Source organism: Choloepus didactylus, chromosome 12, assembly GCF_015220235.1.
Source record: "Choloepus didactylus isolate mChoDid1 chromosome 12, mChoDid1.pri, whole genome shotgun sequence".
Classification (NCBI taxonomy): Eukaryota; Metazoa; Chordata; class Mammalia; order Pilosa; family Megalonychidae; genus Choloepus; species Choloepus didactylus.
Genome location: NC_051318.1, coordinates 10,195,804 through 10,216,808, shown reverse-complemented (window position 1 = coordinate 10,216,808; position 21,005 = coordinate 10,195,804). Strand labels below are relative to the sequence as shown.

Genomic DNA, 21,005 nt, shown 5'->3' with positions numbered 1-21,005 from the left:
TGCTGAGCGAAATAAGCCAGGCACAAAAAGAGAAATATTATATGCTACCACTAATGTGAACATTGAAAAATGTAAAGCAAATGGTTTATAATGTAGAATGTAGGGGAACTAGTGATAAAGATCAATTAAGGAAGGGGGAATGATAATCCAGTAAGAACAGATAAGCTATTGTGGGTAAATTTAATGTTCTGGGAATGCCCAGGAATGACTATGGTCTGTTAACTTCTGATGGGTATAGTAGGAACAAGTTCACAGAAATGTTGCTATATTAGGTTATTTCTTGGAGTAGAGTAGGAACATGTTGGAAGTAAAGTAGTTATCTTAGGTTAGTTGTCTTTTTCTTACTCCCTTGTTATGGTCCGTTTAAAATGTTATTTATTGTATGTTTTTCTAATTTTTTTTTATTTTTTATATAGTCAATTTAAAAGAAAGAGTTAATTTTAAAAAAAATGAAAAAAATATGCAGAGCCCCTTGAGGAGCTGGTGGAGAATGCAGGGGTATTGGGCTTCACCTTGATGGTTGCTGATGTGCTCACGGACATAGGGGACTGGTGGTTTGATGGGCTGAGCCCTCTATCACAGGATTTGCCCTTGGGAAGACTGTTGCTGTAAAGGAGAGGCTAGCCCTCCCTATAATTGTGCCTAAGAGCCTCCTCCTGAATGCCTCTTTGGTTGCTCAGATGTGGCCCTGTCTCTCTAGCTAAGCCAACTTGGAAGGTGAAATTACTGCCCTCCCCCCTACGTGGGATCAGACACCCAGGGGAGTGAATCTCCCTGGCAACGTGGAATATGACTCCCGGGGAGGAATGTAGACCCGGCATCGTGGGACGGAGAACATCTTCTTGACCAAAAGGGGGATGTGAAAGGAAATGAAATAAGCTCCAGTGGCAGAGAGATTCCAAAACGAGCCGAGAGGTCACTCTGGAGGGCACTCTTACCCACAGTATAGACAACCCTTTTTAGGTTCTAAAGAATTGGGGTAGCTGGTGGTGGATACCTGAAACTATCAAACTACAACCCAGAACCCATGAATCTTGAAGACAATTGTATAAAAATGTAGCTTATGAGGGGTGATAATATGATTGGGAAAGCCATAAGGACCACATTCCCCTTTGTCTAGTTTATGGATGGATGAGTAGAAAAATAGGGGAAACAAACAAACAAACAAACAGACAAAGGCACCCAGTGTTCTTTTTTACTTCAATTGCTCTTTTTCACTTTAATTATTATTCTTGTTATTTTTGTGTATGTGCTAATGAAGGTGTCAGGGATTGATTTTGGTGATGAATGCACAACTGTGTAATGGTACTGTGAACAATCGAATGTACTATTTGTTTTGTATGACTGCGTGGTATGTGAATATATCACAATAAAATGAATTAAAAATATGAAATTATAACTTTAAATGTTATAAATACAGAAGAAACCTGTTAGACTCCTTGATTTTGGTGGCAAAGATTAAAATCTCTGTTTTTGTGTGTGTGTGTGTGGAAAGTTTGTCTGATGGTTTGGATCCCTATATAGTACATGTAAAACCGACTGAGTTTTTTTGTGAGAACTGTATGAATGGAATTACTGCCTGCCTGGACTAAAAGGACAGAAAAGGGAAAGAAAAATCACTTCAAAGGCAGGACCATGGAGCCTAAGTTCTGTCCAGAACCCCCATGTGTGTGGAAAGGGTGAATCTGCCCTGGCACTTAGAGATGGGGTGCCTTCTGCCCCATTGTTCAGGAGGAGAGCTGCCACCCATTTTCTCAGATACCTGGGGGATTGCAGAGAGCCTGGCTGCACCCCAATGCCTGATGAGGGTGGAGACTTCACCCCAGTGTTCAGGGAGAGCATGGCCATTGCACAACCCTTGGGAGGTGGGGCTGCCGCTCCATCAGGCCCAGAGGACAAGACATCGTTCTCCAGATGACTCTCAGACCTTGAAATCTAATGGAGTGGGCCCTGCAGGGTTTTGGAATTGTTTGGGACCCATGACCCCTGTTTACCTTGCACTTTCTCCCTATGGGAATGGAAAAGTTTACCCCATGCCTGTTCCTCTTTTGTATGTTGGAAGCAGATAACTTACTCTCTAGGTTTCACAGGGCCACAGTCAGGAGGGGGATTGGGACCCAAGACAGGCCACACTTACAACTGATTTTGATGAGACTTTATACTTAGTATTGCTATTGAAATGATTTAAGGTTTTTGGGGATATTGTGATGGAATGAATGTATTTGTATATGGAAAGAACATGTCTTTTGGGATCCAGAGGGTGGAGTGTGGTGGTTTGAAGCTGTATGCACCCCAGAATTACAGGTTCTTAAGTTTAATCCACTCCTGTGGGTGTGAACCCATTGTAAGTAGGACAGTTTGATGAGGTTGCTTCAGTTAAGTGTGATCCACCTCACTCAAGATGGGTGTTGATCCTATTATGGGAGTCCTTTATAAATGATATGGGGGGAGTTGGGGAGAAAGAGAGAGAGAAACCCATGGAAGCAAGAAGCTGGAAGCAATGAAACCTGGAAGAGAAGGGAGAGACCAGCAGATGCCGCCATGCGCCTTGCCATGTGGCAGAGGAGCCACGGATCGCTGGCAGCCGGTCTTCAGGGAGAAAGCATCGCCTTGATGACAACTTGAATTGGACATTTTCTTGGCCTCAAAACTGTAAACTAATAAATTCCCATCATTCCAGCCAACCCATTTCATGGTATTTGCTTGGAGCAGCCTAGGAAACTAAAATAGCCTCCAATGGAATTAAATCAGAAATGCATAAATAAAAGATATCTGAAAAGCCCTACTTGGAATTAAACCACATAATAGTAACCAACCCATGGATGGAAATTGCAAGAAAAATCAGAATTCTTCTTCTAAGTGACTGATAATGAAAACACATTTGTGGGATGCAGCTCAAGCAGTGCTTAGAGAGAAATTTATACTTTAAATCCTTATATTGAAAGGAAAAAGAGTCATTCTAAGCTTCCACATCAAAAAGTTAGAAAAAAGAACACATTAAAACCATAAGTTTTTATGAATAAAATAGAAAATGAATAACTAATGAAATAGAAAATGGATAACAACAGGAAAAAAACAACAAAGAAACAAAATGTTGGTTCTGTACTAGGACCAAAAAAAAAAAAAAAAAAAAAAATGGATACTGCAACATCCTATGGACTTTAAAAGGATAATGAGAAAATAATATTGACAGCTTGACAGCTTTTATGCCAATAAATTTGACAGCTTGGATGAAATGGAAACATTTCTAGGAAGACATTAATAGCCAAAATTGATACATGATGAAATAGGAAATATGAATAACAATCTAATTGTGGCTATGGCTAAAGGTTGTAAATATTTGTCAAACGGCATTGAATTATACAACTTAAATTGGGTGCATTTTATTGTATGTAAATTATTCCTTAATAAAATTGATTTAAAAGAACAAATAGGTGGCAAGTAGAGATGGAAGTGGAGAGCTTTTATATTAACTAGTTCATTAACTTTTAAACGGGAGGAATACTATGTTAATGTGTTTGTGAGAATGATCTGGTAGGAAGGAAAAGATTGATGACATGTATGAGATGGGGAATTGCTGGATGTCTTTGAGTAGGTTGAGGGAATGGGATCCGATGTGCAATTCAAAGGATTGGCCTCAGATAGGAGTATTGTAATGAGAGGACCCAGGTTCCGGAGGTTTAATGCATGGCCGTTAGTGGGGGTAGCTTGTGGAATTTCCCTTCTATTTGTTTCTCATTACTCAGTAGAATAGAAAGAAGGACAAGGCTGGAGATGTTGGGAGTTTGGTAGAAGTGATGCAACTGTCATCCAATGAGCACGAGAGTGTATGGACGAGGATAAGGTGGTGTCGTTCCTGGGCAGCCCCAAGACCTCTCTCGAGCTCAGTAGTTGTCCATCCAAAATGAGACCAGTCGGCATGGTTGGTGCTTTTCTCTAGCCCCACGTGGCTGCACAGATGTGAATGCAGAGGAGACGAAGACTTAGAGTTAATCAGGCTTCGGGTTTTGCCAAGCATAGAGGAGAGGGACAGAGAAGTTGAGAGTGTATGCAAAGGGGAGGATTTTGAAGACAGCCCATTGATGTTACCTGTGCAGGGAGGGAAGTAGGTTCAAGAGGGGTAAAGCAGAGTGAACAGGTAACTGGGCTGTAGACCTGGGGGTGGGGTCAAGCCCTGGTGGTGTCTGGGTGCTCTATGGAGTGAGCTGGAAAAATGGGAGATGGTGGTCGGGGAGTGGGGAGTTTGACCTGCAGTTATGTTGGGGTAGCTGTTATTGGTAATAAAAAGACCTAGGGTGTGAGAACAGGCATGCATGGTCGAGGCAGCAGGGGGGACAGGAAGCAGGGTAACGGGAGGCTCTTCTATGTGGATTTTGAAATCACCAAGAATTTAAAGAGAAGTAAAGTGGAAGACAGTGACATTGAACCAAGAACTAATTGAAGGAATGAGAAGGAGTATAGCCTGGGGTCAGCAGATGACACAACCAGGAGGGGAATGTACTGCTGTCTGATGACAGGAGGGTCAAAGCTCGGAGGTGGGAGAAGGGTTTTTCAGGGGCAAGACAAAACAATTGGACTGGATGAAAGAGACAGGACACCTAAAGGAAATGCAGGATGCTTGATAAGATCTTAGATTGGGAGAAAAAAGAAATAGCTTAACAGGCATTATTGGAACAATTGGAGCACTTTGAATATTGGCTGTATTTTAGGTAATATACTTTGAACCCATGTCACATTTCCTGAATGTGAAGTGAAAGAGAATGACCTTGTTCTTAGGAGGTACGTGTTACAGTGTTTAGGAGTGAAGAGTCACAAATCTGCACTTGCAGAAGATTCAGCTCTTGCCACTCCCCTCCCGCTCCCATCTCTATCCATCTCCATCTCCGTCGCCGTCTCCGTCTCTGTCTCCATCTCCACCTCTATCCCGGCTATCCTATTTCTCTCTTCATATAAAAAGAAAGAGAGAGAACAAATGTGATGAAATGCAAACACACGGTGAATATATAGATGAAGGATATATGGGTGTTCATTACACTTTATTTTGCAACTTATCTTCAAGTTTGGAATTTTTCAAAAACAAGATTGGGGAATAAATTCAAATTGATATTCATTATACAGTCAAGCATCTGACATTTTCCTTAGCAATTTCTTCTATTGATTTATGTGTAGAAATATTAGAAACAACGTAAATGTCCCAAATTAGGTGACTGGATGAATCATGGTGAGCTCAGAGACCTGGACTGTGACCCTCGAACCCCTAACACCTTGTATATTGTCTGGCACATGCTAGTTGCTCATTAAATATTTTTTTCTCCCTCTCTCTCTTTTTTTGCTTTGTTTTAATTTTATTGAGTATCCAGACATTACAAACAATAAAGTATATAAACTTTAGTCTACAGATTAATTTTTACATGTGCATGTACACCCCCATGTAGCCACCACCATTTCAAGGTAGAGAATATTTTCAGCATTCCAGAAGGTTCCCTCATGCCCTTAGTTAATAGCAAACCCCCTGCCCAATGGGTGACCGCTATTCTGCCTTCTATCCCCACATACTAGTTTTTGCCCATTCATAAACTTTAACGAGCTCGTACAATATGTATTCTTATGTGTCTGGCTTCTTTCACTTAATGTTATGCTGTTGCATGTAGTGGTACTCTGTTGTTTTGCATTGCTTCATAATATTTTATAGTACGAATATACCACAATTTTAAAATTGATTCTGTTGTTGATGGGCATTTGGGTTGTTTCCATTTTGGGGACACTTGGGTTGCTTCTAGTTTATGAATAAAGTGACTATGAATACTCTTTTACCTGTGTTTTTTGGACAAACATTTTTTTCTGTTGGATATTTACCCAGCAGAATTGCTGAGTCACAGGGTATACGTATTTTTAGCTTTGGTAAGACTACCAAAGAGTTTTGTAAAATGCTTATTCTAATTAACACTCCCACTAGAAATGTATAAGCATTTCAGCAGCTCCATGTCCTTGTCAACACTTGGCATTGTTGACCCTTTTCATTTTAGCCATTATGGTGGGGGAATAGTGCTATTCCACTATGGTTTTAACATTCAACGTTTCTTAAATGAAGAAAAAAAAAGGTATGTCTATTAATGGAGTGCTATACAGCCGCAAATAATTGGGATTTCAAAGATTTAATATTCTGGGGATATGCCTGTGATATGTATTATATAAATTGCATATGGAGTATAGTTTTATTTTTATTTTAATGTATACAAATTAATAAAGATGATGAGAAGAAATTCACCAAGATATTAATAGTTGATTCTGGATGGTGCGATTATAGATAGTTGTGCCAGTTTGAATGTATTATGTCCCCCAAAATGCCATTATCTTTGATGTAATCTTGTGTGGGAAGACATATTGGTGTTGATTAAATTGTAATTCTTTGAGTGTTTCTGTGGATATGTGCCCCACCCAACTGTGGGTGATGACTCTGATTGGATAATTTCCATGGAGGTGTTACCCCACCCATTCAGGGTGGGTCTAAATTAAATCACTGGAGCCAAATAAATGAGCTGACAGACAGAAGGAACTCAGTGCAGCTGTGAATGAAGTTTTGAAGAGCAACTGAGAGTGACATTTTGGAGAGAAGCTGAAGTCTAGAAAGGAACGTCCTGGGAAAAAGCCATTTTGAAACCAGAACTTGGAGCAGACGCCAGCCACGTGCCTTCCCAGCTAACAGAGGTTTTCCGGACACCATTGGCCATCCTCCAGTGAAGGCACCCGATGCTGATGTGTTACCTTGGACACTTTATGGCCTTAAGACTGTAACTGTGTAACCAAATAAACCCCCTTTTATAAAAGCCAATCCATCTCTGGTGTTTGCATTCTGGCAGCATTAGCAAACTAGAACAATAGTTTTGATTTTTTTCTTATGCTTTTCTTTACTCATGAGATGTTCTATAATACATGAATACCACCTTTAAAAGCAGGAAAAAAAACCCAGCATATTTTTAAGAATAACCCCTACCTGGGAAAACATACCTTCTGGGTTCAAACAAGAAACTCTTCTTCTCTGGACTCATTTTAATACCTGTAAAATGGGCCTTTATCACAACCAGAGAACCTTGTGCTCATCACCAAATAAGCCTCAGTACGTGATAGTTTTTAAGAAATGAAATACTTGAAAAACCATTGGGGAGGTGGCATCCTCAGGGGTGCAAGCAAGAAAGTGAAGGGAACCTTCAGAGAGGTATTTCTAATGAATCCTGCGCTCCAGAGGGCAGAGAAGGAGGGTGTGTGGTGGGAAATGGGAATAGAAAAGTGGGTGTCCCAGGGCCAGGTGGGGACACGGGGGGCGACCGCTCGCCTGGGGCTTGCTGTGGGCTCCCCCAGTGGATGGTGGGGGCGAGGCTGGCAGGAGGAGGGGTCCAGACTGCGGCCCCCTCTTAGGTGGCGACAGAGACGGACAGCTTCACTCTGAGCGCTATTGGGTTCTCCTCAAACCCCAGGATATAATCTGTCTGGGCCTGGGGACTTGAACCCGGAGAGGCTGGGTGCTGGGCTCCTGCCTTGGCCATCCAGTGTGGTTTTCAGTTCCATTTTGCCTGTACTTATCTTTCCAGTGTATTATTCCCTTGTTTTCTTTTGTCTTGAAGTGGTTCTATTTTTGGTCATCTGTAAAAATTAAGACATTTGCTCCAAGCCCTAAGTCTGCTCAGATTTAACTGGGCTGATGTGAGGCCCAGGCATCAGTATGAAAAGGTAAAAAAAAAAAAAAAAAAGAACAGAAGAACAAAAATCTCCCTTGGTTGGGACGGCCACCTGTCCCTGCCTTGTTCTTTTTGAACATTGCAAATGTGTAGTAAGAAAGTGAAGGAATGATGGGGAAGCAACAAATAGCATCTGTCTTAATTAGATTTTACCATTACAAAATCTAAGAGGACCCAACTATTTTCTCTGCAGGTCCATAACATTTCCCCTTTAACAATTCTTTCCCTCTGGACTAAAGTTAAACCATTAAAAGCAGTTTTCTTTTATACTAAATGGGGTGGAATTGCCAGCAAATCAAGTTAGATTCTCCACTTTTAGCAGAAGATACCACTAAGGTATCTTGCCTCAATGTTTTCCTAATATAGATTCAGAACAGAAACCCACAGCCTTCATCTACTGAGGAAATGAGGTGGAGCATAATCCCCAAGCCTATTTTTGCCTTTTCCCCCCACGATTCAGATAGTCCTCACCCACTTCCCCTCTCAGGTCTATGGACAGCCAAATATGTGTCTTCTTGACATATAGTGCAGTTTTCCTACCTTTTTTATTAGATCTTTTTCTTTTGAACAAGGTATATGTGTATTTTTGTATCCTAGTGATTGAATCCCCATTGCAAATTCTGATACATCAGATTTATGTCCTTACATTCAAATGTCCATCCAGTTCTTCGCTCACGCCTCAAGCTCTATACCAGGGCCTACAGATGTCTGAAGCCTTGAGTTCTGTTAGTGAATTACTGGGTCCTCTAGTTTTCCTGAAGTCAAAGGTTTATTTTTGAGCTCTGCCTACTTCTTGTCATCTCCCCTTTAAAAATCTTGGGATGCAGAATCATCCGCATATATTCTCTGACCTTTTTGTGAGCTTTTTTCCATAAAACTTAGAGTACATTTTGATGCGTAGCACTCCATTTCCACTTTGACAGCCTTGCCAGTTTATCAAGTGAGTTCCTCTTGGGCAAGAATGTAGTGTTCTAGATGTTTATTTAAAACCAACCCTACAACATAGGTATTCTCATTTTACAAATGAAAAGATGTAAGTAACTTGTTCAAAGTCACCTGGTCACCCAATGCCCAGCTATTTTCCTGGTATTCTAAAATCCGAGGGCTGAATGACAGTGTCAATCAAAATGGAGATGCTAAAATGATCAGGTTTTTTTAAAAAATGCTCTGAGAAACCCTGTAGGAAAGAGGCCCTCTGATCAGTGGAACCCAGTAAAGCAACACCCCAGGTCAAGACCCGGTAAGGAAGGGGGAACAGGAGGGAACCCACCAGCCCTGGCTCCTGAATGTTGGAAAAATCACTCTTATCTGGAAGGCAACTGAGAAGTGAAGAAACCCAAGAATGTTCATACTGCCATGTAGCATTTGGACGGTGTAAAGGCAGCGCCGATCCGAGTCCTGAGGTTCCCTCCAGGCTGTGCTCCCCTCAACTGAGCCGCAGACTCCCCTACACCAAGTGAGCCTCGAGAACTGGAACTGACAGCAGAAAACAAAAGCCAAGGAATTGTTCAACACGGAAGAAGCCACCTGTAAACTGTGGACTATGGTTAAGAGCGAAATTATACTATTGGCTCAATTGTTGACAACAGGGATAATTGTGGGGGCAGGGGATGGGGGTGGTATATGGGAACTGTACTTTCTCCATGACTTTTCTGTAAATCTGCAACTGTTCTTATAAAAAAAAATCAGACACTGAATAATGTTTGAATGCGTAATAGCTACACTCTAAAACCAGTCAGAAATGCTGCCTAAGACTTTAAAAAACAAATCACTTCTAGAGCCATTTTAAGAAATATAGTGTGTGTTTCCCCAACGCCTGTTTTATTAGTTGAATTCTCTGAAAGAAATTGACATTCCTTATATCCTCAAGTGTTTTTGAACTGGTCTACTCTGTATTCCTTTAAAGCTGTTATTTTGAAAATGAGGCAGAAAACAAAAAATATTAAAGGACAAACGTGTGAGATCATTGTCAAAGACCACAAAATAAGTACTTTAAGAAACAAAATCTGCTTCATATTCTAGCACACATTCAAACTTTGTTTTCTTAAGAATTCGATGTTTTTCACTAAATTGGGTCCACGAACTATTTCAGAAGTCATGTCCTCACTCCCAACATCGCCCTGTTTGTAAAAGAAAACACATGATGGGGGTGGGAAGGGGGTTGAGGGAGGAATAAGCTGGGAACCACAGGTCATCACCCACTGCCCATCTCCCAGACCCCAACTCCACCCTGGCTGTGGACTGTGCCTCGTAGCTGCCAGCAGTCCACACTTCACCTTTATTGTAACTGCAGGCTCTAGGCTCTCTTCTCTGAAGCCCTCCTCTCACCCCCAACCTCTCTGTGTGGGTAACAAGCCGCTGTATTACAAGATGGGAATGGAAACGGATGGCTCATGCCACACCTGCTACTGCTGGCAATCAGCATGCTACGAAGACATTTTCAATTTCAGTTGATCACTCCTCTTTGATTTTGGTAAAATATTGCAGAGGAAAGGCTGACAGAGGCTGAATTTTACTATAGAATTTAATAAAATAATGAAGAAAGGAAAAAAAGAGGAAAATAGTAGAGAAGACTAGGAAAGCAACACCAAAATTATGAATGGAAGTCATTTAAAGAAAGGAAATATTCTACAACAGATGAAGAAAGTTTTAATTTCTTTTCACATTCAACATTGTTTATCACAATCAGCTAACAGAAATACTGTAACAATGGTCAAGGTGACGTCATTAAAACTAAGAATAAAGGTTTGTTATGAGAAAACCTCCTTTAATATGAATGTCCACGTTAGATACTGTACTTTTTAATGGTAAGATAAGATACAACTTATCTGGGAAAGAAAGCAAATAATTCCAATTAGGGAGACATGGTGAGATTCTAATAAAGAAGAAAAGCATTGCCTTGTCCAGAACACTTAATGACATCTCGGACAATTTAGGGAGAAGAGATAGCGGACACCAAGGGCACACAGGGTGACGGCTTTCCCTCCATCACTGGGCCCACGCAGCTCTCACCTCTAGGTGCTGAACCGTGAGTCTTGGCAGAGGGATTCTAAGCAGTAGCGGTGGATATGACCAATTGCATTTTAACCATCAGGCAGTCCAAGGAACTATTTTAAAATTGTACACTATTAAGGCATCTAAATTTTTGGTGTTTTCAGTATATAATTTTACTGCTACTTTTTAATTCCTTTTTAAAATCTTGCATAAATTATATTAGATACTAAATGACATAATTCTTTCTCTCCTAATATACCAGTTTATCCCATTCAGCAAACTCTAAATTGAGGTCTTGTGAAAGAGAAGGGAAATATGTACTGTGGGAACTCACAGAAAAATACCTTGAAAACCAATAGTGAATATTTTAAACCATCATACAACCTCAATCATAATTAACTGACAGTCTTTAACTTTGGAAAACCAGAAGAGTAATTAGAATTAAAATAAGTATTAAAAATAATTACCAGTAGTTTGTTTTACAAAAGAACAATAAAGCCATAATTGGCTTAATTGCCCAATTAAGTAACTACCAGATTCTTCTTCATTCAAACACTAAAAGAACTCATTTTGGAGCGGGAGTCAAAGCATATGAATATTTAACATCTCCAGAATATAACATTTTAGTGATAACAGAGACTACATAATTCTATCCATTGTTGTGACTGTGCACAAATTAACCAGGTTAAAAATCAAATGAGACATTGGAATATTCCCTAAACCAACAGTTGAATACTAATTAAATGAATTTTTTAAAGATTAGGAAATAAAAGTAGAACACAAATTTAGCAGGGATGAGTCCTTAAACAACTATCAACCTAATCAAGACCTTTAAAATTACCACAAAAATGCACTACAATATTTTTTTATTTAGTTTACAGAAAGATTCTACTAAGTACAGGTTGCAGAAACAGTTTAGTGCTATTTACATTTGTTTTAAAACTCTGCTCTATACAAATTTAATTCTGATCAGTATGAACAGTATTTTTGTAGGTCTTACTGCATATAAAGCCTTTTCATCAAAGCAGTAACAATGAATAAAATAACCTGATTACACTTAAACAAAGCTGACCATCTGAAACCATTTACACTGAATATTCGCAAGGGCTGTGGACACTCAAATACAGAACAAAATGTCAGCCTGTAGCTTCATTTTTATAAAGGCTAAAGTTATTTATATGGAATATTGTTCTAGATACTACACGCCAATCTATATTTATGTTCTATAGTTAGGTATTTTATAGGTTTTTTATTAAATATATTCTACACATATTTGTAATTTCACCCAGGAAGAATTTCTTCCCAGTGAAAAAATATAAAATCTTTTATGTTTTTACAGGTTTAGATGAAACTAACTCATGCTTTAGTGCTGTGCAAGTTGTTTTTAGCATATCAATTTTAAATGATTGGTACAAAACAAAAGAAAGAATGGCACCCTTAATCATGTGTGCCTTAAAAATCAGCTTTTGATTTTAATACAATTGCAAGCACTAATACCAAATGCAAACTACATAAAGAAACAAAATTAGTACTATGGAGAGTTTCTTCTTTTAATTTTAAGGATTTATTTGAATTCTCTAATGAGTATGCGTGACACTGGACACAGTGAGAAATCAGCAAGATTTTGGAAAAATTTAATTTGCTGTTATTCAAATACATAAAATGGATCAGTAAATGAGGTTTTCTAATATGTATGCACAATAATAAAAGCCTATGAATGAGTGGACTTACCCCTCCCCTATTAAGGCTAGGAAACCCTCTCACCCCACTCCGTGCTGTACGAACGCGCACTGTTACTGCCTGACTGAGGAGTGCACATGTTGAAGAAAACCTCAGTTTCTCAGCCCTCTACTGAGTGCTTTAAACAACAGGCACGTTTTGTTTTTTGTGTTTTCATTTGTTGCAGTGAAAAGAGTCACCTTCGGTTTAGTATTCCGTCCCAGGTACACCTACCACGGATGACTGGTAGGATTCACCAAATGTTTTAGTTTCTTTCCCATGTTTTCCTCTCAAGTTGGCCCAGTAATTAACTTCATTAATTGCTGACTGAGTGTCTTCCAGTGTGGAACTCTAAATATAAGCACTTCTATGTGTCACAAACTGTTATAACTTCTGTTGATGAGGAAAATGATGTCAATCTTTTTTAGTGCAAATTGTATCTGGAACACCTGATTTGTTAGTTCTGGTGATGAAAAATTTTGTGGCAGCAAAATGGTTTCTGCTATGGAAGATAACTGGTTAACATTTCCCCTGGCGACTGACTGCATTCAAATACCAATACGTTTTTAAACTGCTCAACATAAACAAAGATACCAGAAATAAAAAATCACAGCGAAAAATGTTCTTGGTTCATTTCACTTTCATGAGAAAACACAACAGTGTCCATGTAAGGATTCCATCCCGTGGATCCACACGCGGGCTGTTCCTAAGGGATTCTGAAGCAACGTGGGGTCTCTTCCGTCCCAGCAGCATGAAGACAAAGACTCATCACATCACAGTCAGCAGACACAGCAGACAGTGTTTACAGGATTACACAACAATTGCTTTCTCCAGTCTTTTCACGATTCCTCTGACCTGGGGAAAATGAAGAAAAGCCTTGTCTATAAAGATCAGAATGGTGTGTGTGTGTGTGTGTGTGTGTGTGTGTGTGTGTGTGTGTGTGTGTGTGTGTGTGTGTGTGTGTGTGTGTGTGTGTGTGTGTGTGTGTGTGTGTGTGTGTGTGTGTGTGTGTGTGTGTGTGTGTGTGTGTGTGTGTGTGTGTGTGTGTGTGTGTGTAGTGGGTACCAAGAACAGTAAGAAGTAGGTTTTGATTTTTTAATGTTGCATTTCTTAATAACCAAAAAGCTTTAATAATTGTTTTTAAAATTTTAGCTAATTTCTAAAATGAGTGATATTTGCTTAACAAGCTCTATTTATATAAACTATAAAAACTTCCTTTCCTTTAGAATGTCCAAGAAAAAACAAGACGTGTTTGAACCCTTACTCTTATGACTCAGTTGAGAAACTTCTCCAGTGTGTGGCTTACCTTGAGAGTTTGGCTCTGGCAACGTCTCTCTGGCCACCAAATGCATCACTGTTGTTTTGCCAAAAGGAAGTTTTAATGCTAAATGAAAAGTAGAAAACAAGCCGTTACATATACATCGACCTATTGAAATCCGGAGCTTAAATTGAAGCCATTTAAAACATTGATTTTTTGTATGACTCCCTCAAGAGATACAATTTCTTGCTAGATAGTGCACTTTCTTGACAAAACAAAATTAGGTCAATATAATCAGAAATAACTTTTACAATTCAAAAATTATTCTTCCCAGCTATGGCCATTAACTTGACACATATAACCATATTGTTTAAGGAAGGGGACAAATGAAACACATAATTGGTTAATGTCAGATGTAGCCTTCAGAGGAGAAAAGAAAAAGAATAAAAAAAGTTTCTAGTTTTTTTTTAAAGAATACTTTTTCCACATTAGGGACAAGTTTAGATTGAGAAACATTTGTTTCCAAATCTAATTACACTGTAGTCATTAGTCTTCTAATAAAATAGTCTACTATAATGAAGAAATATTAGAAATTACAAACCTAACTTTAACCATGTATCCTCAACCTTGCATTCTTCAATTACAAAATAATTTCTTTAAAAAGTTTAGTTTAAAAGAACATCTTGGTATTAGTAATAATCCATGCTTTTAAACTAAGTTTTTAAGAGATTTTTCTTGCTTATATGTAATAAAAGAATTTCTTATGAGTTATTTCAGACACAGGGAGAATAAAATGACAACACCCATGAATCCATATCAAAACATATACCAACAAGTTTTGTAGCAAATCCCTTTGTTATTCTGGGTATAAAATTAGAAGCAGCTGGTTCTGTGGAGTTGTTTCCACAGTTGTGTTGATTTTGTTGTGACACCAAAACTACTTTCTCTTCACGAACTCCAAACAGGCTCTAGTATGACCCCTACTACCTGCTTTTTAAATCCTGCCTTATAGGATGATGGTTAATACGTAGATTAAGAGAGTCCAAATTACCCTCAATATCCAACCACATTCAAAACTTCCATGTACTCAAGGTGAGTTTTCACCTGCTATAAAGTTGGCTAGCCACAATTTGGTCTACTCTCTTAAGCACTGAAGTTCAAACGAAGCAGGATAGCATCTAAATATACACTCTGATGACAAAAAAGGAGAGCACTTGGATGCTCTCCTAGGCCTGATTTAACATGAAAATGTACTGAAAATTTTACATTACTAAACTTTCATCAGATGTACTGGGAAAGCCTGACCAACACTTAAAACCTTGAACTGAACTGTAATGCACACCAAATCGTGTATCACTTTCTCTCCAGCCCTGCGTTAAAAAAAGCCTGTCTCTGCTACTTACACCAAGTGTGTAATGTGAGCAAGTTATTTAACCTCTCCCTAAGCCTCAGTTCCCTTAACCTAAATTGGAGTTATTAATTCTCATATCTGCCCCTTACAGTTGTGCTGACTAAATGAGATAATCGAAGGAAAGTGTCTAACTCAGGGTGTGGCACAAAGAAAGCATTCAGGAACCACTACCATGATCCTCAGAACAGCTTCACTTTGAGATACCAATGAAAATGGATTTCAGGGAACAGGTAAGTGAGCTGAGATGCAAATCTGAAGGAATGTTACACAGGACTGGAAAGCTGCTGAGTGGCTTAACATTGGACTGGCAAGGACTACTATTTTTCTTTGCAATGTAAATTTTAACTAGAAGTAGTAGGTATTGATGCAAAAGTATTAAAGGTGTTGAGGAGGAGGGAACCTGGAATCCAAAAGGCTTCCTGTTTCCTTCACTGTGGATGCTTCTGCTTTCTACTATGACACTGGACAACACCCAAGACAGGTTTCAACCTTTGATGTGCAAAAATCACCCAAGATTTTGATTCAGTAGTAGATTGGGAGAAGGGGAGGTGGAAGATGTAGAGATCATATTTAAAAATAAGTGTCTTCGGTGATTCTCATGTGCACAGTCTCAGAACCACATTTTGGGAAACAATGATCTGGAATGTAATGAACATCAGGCCTTTAGTTGATATTCTTTTTCATCCTCCAAATAGTAAGGCTATTATCATGCCAGTACTTAAGTGGACTAAAAGTCCATGTGACTAAAAAGTTACATCTCAAAACAAGGGGATTCAGGTCCATGTTTTAAGAGACTTGATAACCAAAAATTTAAACCTGAAACTTACTGAGCCTAATAGTAATCTATGTTTTAATAGATTAAAAATCTGAAGAATGGCAAGAGAATTCCCAGGCCTCCTCATTTCACCATCCACACAGCGACTGCACCCCACCTGTGACAGCTATCTCCATGACTTTGCGTTCACCTGCTGCTTGAACATCACCAATAGTAAGGACTTCTTTTTGGCTTGAGCAGCTCAATGTGTTCAGACATCCTTTCCTATGTTGGGTAGAAATCTGTCTGCCTTTGAATTCTAGTTACCAGCCATAGGTCTAATTCTCAGAGCTAACAGTGCCCATCTAGGGCAGTCTAGGGCCACACAACACAAGCCTGAGTCCTCCACACCCCCTGGGTGCTGTCTCCTCTGTGACCCACATTCAATAACACAGGGAGACTCAAAAGAAAAACTGGGACCAAAAAAAACCAAATTAGTTGAATGCTATTACTCAACCTTTATCAAACACCCAACTCCACTGATTAACTTGATAGGGCTAGGTTATGCTCCCATGCTATTTGTCTAAGACACTAAGGCCAGAGATGGTTTATTTTGGTTTTGGAAAGATTGACAACAACAAAGAATGACATCACTAACAATATAAGTCAATTTATTAATTCTTCAAAAACAAATTCCCAAAAAATACTGGCAAAATGCCAATACTTTATGGTATGTCATGGTAAGAAATTATACTTTAATGGGAATGAATTACTAATTTTGGTTTTAATTCAAATTCTGTGATCTTTAGTATGAAGTTGGAACTTCGGGGACACAACAGAAAGATAATTATGGAATAACATTGGTGAGGAACTACTCAGATCAATTCTCAAAGAGAACTGGAGAATCTCAAGATTCTATTTGACCAACATTTAACAAGTGTTCATTCACACAAGATCTGGTGTGAGCCATAGGAATCAAAACATGGCCACATCCTTAATGAATGTACAATATACCTTGAAGCTAATATTCAATTTTTACATTAAGGGGGGGGGTCCCATCTAACCATACAAAGTGCTATAAAAGAACTACAAACAAAATAAAGTTATATTTAAATGGCAGATATGTCTAAATAGACAGATGTGCTTTTTACACCAGTTATAACACTGCCACTGGAGCTTGGATATACAAGTGACTATATTTAAAATGTTCTACCTGATTTTGTCATAATATCATATCTACTCGAGTCCTTACCACTCAGTATTTTATCAGTGGATTTTGCCTGTATCTCCCAGGCAATATACCAAAGCACCTTTAAGGAAGAGATTCTATCTTATTTAACCCTGCTTCCCCAAGTATTTAGCAGTGTTGGCACATAGGAAGAACTCAACAAATACATGCTGAATGAATGAATGGAAATATTCTACCTTTTAAGGAAAAATAGATGGTTTCATTGTCAGGTTTAGAGAAAAATGTCAGACTATATTTAAGAATATACATATTTAAATATATCACCTTTCTTCATGTGCCTACAAGTTTCTGGTTATCTGAATATATCTGAAATTACAGACACTAAAAATAAAACAAAACAAAACAAACTCTGCTAATGGTAGAAAATGTACCCCTTAAGGGGGCACCATTGAGCTACATTTCTCCAATCACGTCTAAAGAACTCTAATAACCAACAATTACTGAGTATTTACTGTGTGCTAAGGCAAGCACTGTACTAACTAAGTGCTTTGAATATATAAACTCATTTAACCCTCCCAAGCTATGAGGTAGGCACTACTGCCATCCCATTTTACTAATGAGGAAACTGGAGCACAGAGTAGTTAAGTACCTTACCCAAGGTTACACAGCTAGTGAATAACTGAGTGAGGACACAACTGGGACAACCTGGTTCTACAATCTGCTCTTTTGATCATAACACCCCACTGCTTCTCCAATGTTAGTCATCCACTTTTATTCTCATATTATTGGCAATTATATTAGAGTCAAACTAAAAAAAAATCCCTTCATTATTATATCCAACCAATTATCATAAACTTTTATTAGTTTGTATGTATGGTTTTGACTTAAAAATAGTACATCTGAAGTTTATTATCCACAAGTACAAAATTACATTTATAAAATAATAAATATGGACGCCCACCTGTAATGGGACAGAGTTTACTTTACAATGTACTAAGTATTTATCTTAATGCTAAAATTACATTTATCAGAATGCAAAATGTAAAGCAGCAGGCAAAAATGTGGTCAAAATTTTTCTGACCAAAAAATGGATAGAAGTCATACTGAGTTTGAAAATTTTAATTTTTTTAGTAAAATCAAAGACATTAGCATTTAAAACAACAAAAAATAACACCACCATGAAACAACCTTAAATTCCATTACAAATCACATTAAATCACATTACCTCCTAATGTGACATTTCCATGTAGAAATCGTCCTTGATAAATAAGTCGTAGAATATTTGGACTGCTGACCTGCTCTTCTTCCCAGTCTGAAAAGAATCCAGTGAACTGCTTAGGTGCATTCAACACATAATTAAGGTACCACTGCATTGTTTTAAACGTTCAGATCCAGATCAGAGTATGACAAAGAAGACCCTATGAATTTCCTAATAACTCAGTTAGTGCTCACGTATTCACTGCAGCCTTGTTTCCTGCTTGTTCCTTGCTTGTTCATCAAATATTGGGAGCTGCAGAAAAATAAGCTCTTGCCTATAAGGGAAAACTAAATTATGTGAACTTGTAGTCCTGAATTTACAAAATTAAACAAATAATTAATCAAAACAAATGAGCTGGCAAAAATCTCATCTTGGTAAAGAGAAATATTATTTGAAAATTAATTGCAATTACCAGTAATTAAAAGAGAAGACTATAATGTTCCAATATTTGTCCCTGTTTATAATGTATATTCAAGGCTAGAAACAGTAAGTTTAACACAGATTTTTAAATGAGTTAATATACTGAGATTGAGAACAAGAAAAAAAATTGTTTATTTTTGGATACTGATTTACTACTTCACTGTCTTTTCAAAGCCAGCTAGTAAACATTACAGAAGACACAACTTGAGCTCACTTTACCCAAAATCAATCCTCAGAAGAAACCCAAAAAATAACATACATTAGAAGGTACCCAACAAATATCAAAGCAAGGAAAGTGCACACACACAAAAATTTAAAAACCACACTGGTGGGTAGGATGGATAACAGATTACTTAATTTTACTTAATTTTAGTATAAGTAATGTAAAAGCATAAGTTTAGTTTATGTTACTGTAAAATATGGAACACCACTTTGCTCAAATCATGGCTTAAGGACACTGGTGCTATGGCAGGGTACGGGCTAGCAGTGTTCATCAGCTTGAAGATGCAATCATTTGAGTTCTGATTTTGAAGACGACTTGCAAACTCTTTAGTCACCTTTATCAAGAATTCTAGTATAATGTGTTTGTTGCCTACAGAAGTTCCTGTTATCAGGAGGTGATGATAGCTGTTGACATAATAGTTTAAAATACAAGTTTTAAATACAATAGTATTAAATATTCTGAAAAGAGTGAGTGATAGGAGGTTAAGTAGGATGCTTTTCCTTTTTACTGTTTGTGGATTCAAAATGGTGAAAACGAATCTGACAAACCCACTGCCTCTGGGTTGATTCAGGCACAGACCTCAGTGGAGGAGAAAGTGCCCTGAGATGGTCTTCATGCATCCCTCCCCCTGCTTTGTGCCTTTTCCCCATTTCCCTCCTCTCCTCCTGGCGCTGCTTTGTTGCCGTCTAACTTCATGTACCCCAGGTCACAACTCTGATAGAAGGAGGATCATATAAGTCTCTAATATTTTAGTATGGATCACTTCAAATTCATCATTTCCCCAATTATTGTTTAATAGAATATTTCTCATCTAGATGGAAGTGTTCCATAGATATAAAGAAAAATGATAGTAATTGACCAATTCAAAGGAGAAAAAAGGCTAAAGATACAATTTTCTCAATCAGCATGAAATTTTGTAAAGTGATTTCTAAAAATATTTAAAGTATTTTTTGAGATGCAGAAACAAATTCACGTATTTTTATATCTTAAACAAAAAGTGGCATGATTTTTAGACACTTCAGTTATTTAATATGCTATCCCCCCCCTCCTTTCCTCTCAGAGGAGCTGAAATTTAGAAAGACTCCCCTGTAGAAGGATGATGTTTAAAGATAAATTTAAACATAAAAAAGATAAAAAGGAATTTTGGGTATCCATATTTGGTGGATTTTTTGTACCTCTGACACTACAGTGTGTCAGACTATTCCATTTACTAACAATATTCCCACTAAACTGCATAAGGGTATGTTAAGGAAAATTCAATATTTACTATACCTTTATTATTAGCATCACAACATAATTATATTTATTGACTTTATACGAATTATATTATTTGTTTTATTCTCTGGAGCATCTAAAAATGGTGATAGATTTGGAGAACTGGAAATTAAAAACTTTTTTGCGTGGGAAAATAAATAACAGAGGATTGATACACTTAATTTCCAACACTGATAGATGGTTCATTTGAGACATTATTTATGGCAAAGACCTGCACTTATCTTTGCTGTTAATCAGGGAATTTTAAGGAATTAAAACTAATTTTAATATTTAAGTCAAAGAATTATGAAAGTCAAAGTATTTCTTGTACTTAAGTTATAATATTGCCCAAAGAAAGTAATTTTTTTAGGAGGATTACTCTTTTTGTCTTGTGTAATCTTTTCTACAACATTCACAGATACCAAAATTGACCTAAAAAGTACTCCTTTGTGTCACATCCTTAGCACAACAGCACTACTAGACAGGTATTTAAAAATACTTTCCAGGCTGACAGTCATCAGTCCTAAATGGCTATGGAGAAAACCCAATATTCTGAGAGCTCCAAATTTAGTCTACTTTAGCTTTTCTGAAATTTCTTTTTAGCTACAGCCTTTCGCTTCAGTTCCTCCCTGGTTTAGGAACTAGCACTGACTGGCCCCTTGCCTACTAATGGGAAGAAAGATCCAGTACTTCAAAGCATTTTTGTCTACCTCAGTGCTTCTTAAACTCAGGTCTACGAACCCACAAATATATATCCCTAGGGTTTGCAAGTTCTCAATTTTTAATTGT

At 37.9% G+C, this 21,005-nt stretch overlaps 1 protein-coding gene across 1 annotated transcript in view; it reads right to left on the bottom strand.

Annotated features, from left to right (window-relative positions):
* Nucleotides 1-10,362: 10,362 nt before the first annotated feature.
* UBL3 (ubiquitin like 3) overlaps nucleotides 10,363-21,005 on the bottom strand; it is a 66,772-nt gene continuing 56,129 nt past the window's right edge. Inside the window, exons 3-5 of the mRNA XM_037799947.1 lie at nucleotides 18,287-18,373; nucleotides 13,756-13,833; nucleotides 10,363-13,304 (exon numbers count right to left, since the gene is read on the bottom strand). Coding sequence (XP_037655875.1) covers nucleotides 13,252-13,304; nucleotides 13,756-13,833; nucleotides 18,287-18,373 — 218 coding nt within the window. The 3' untranslated portion in view covers nucleotides 10,363-13,251. The remainder of the gene's footprint in view (nucleotides 13,305-13,755; nucleotides 13,834-18,286; nucleotides 18,374-21,005) is intronic.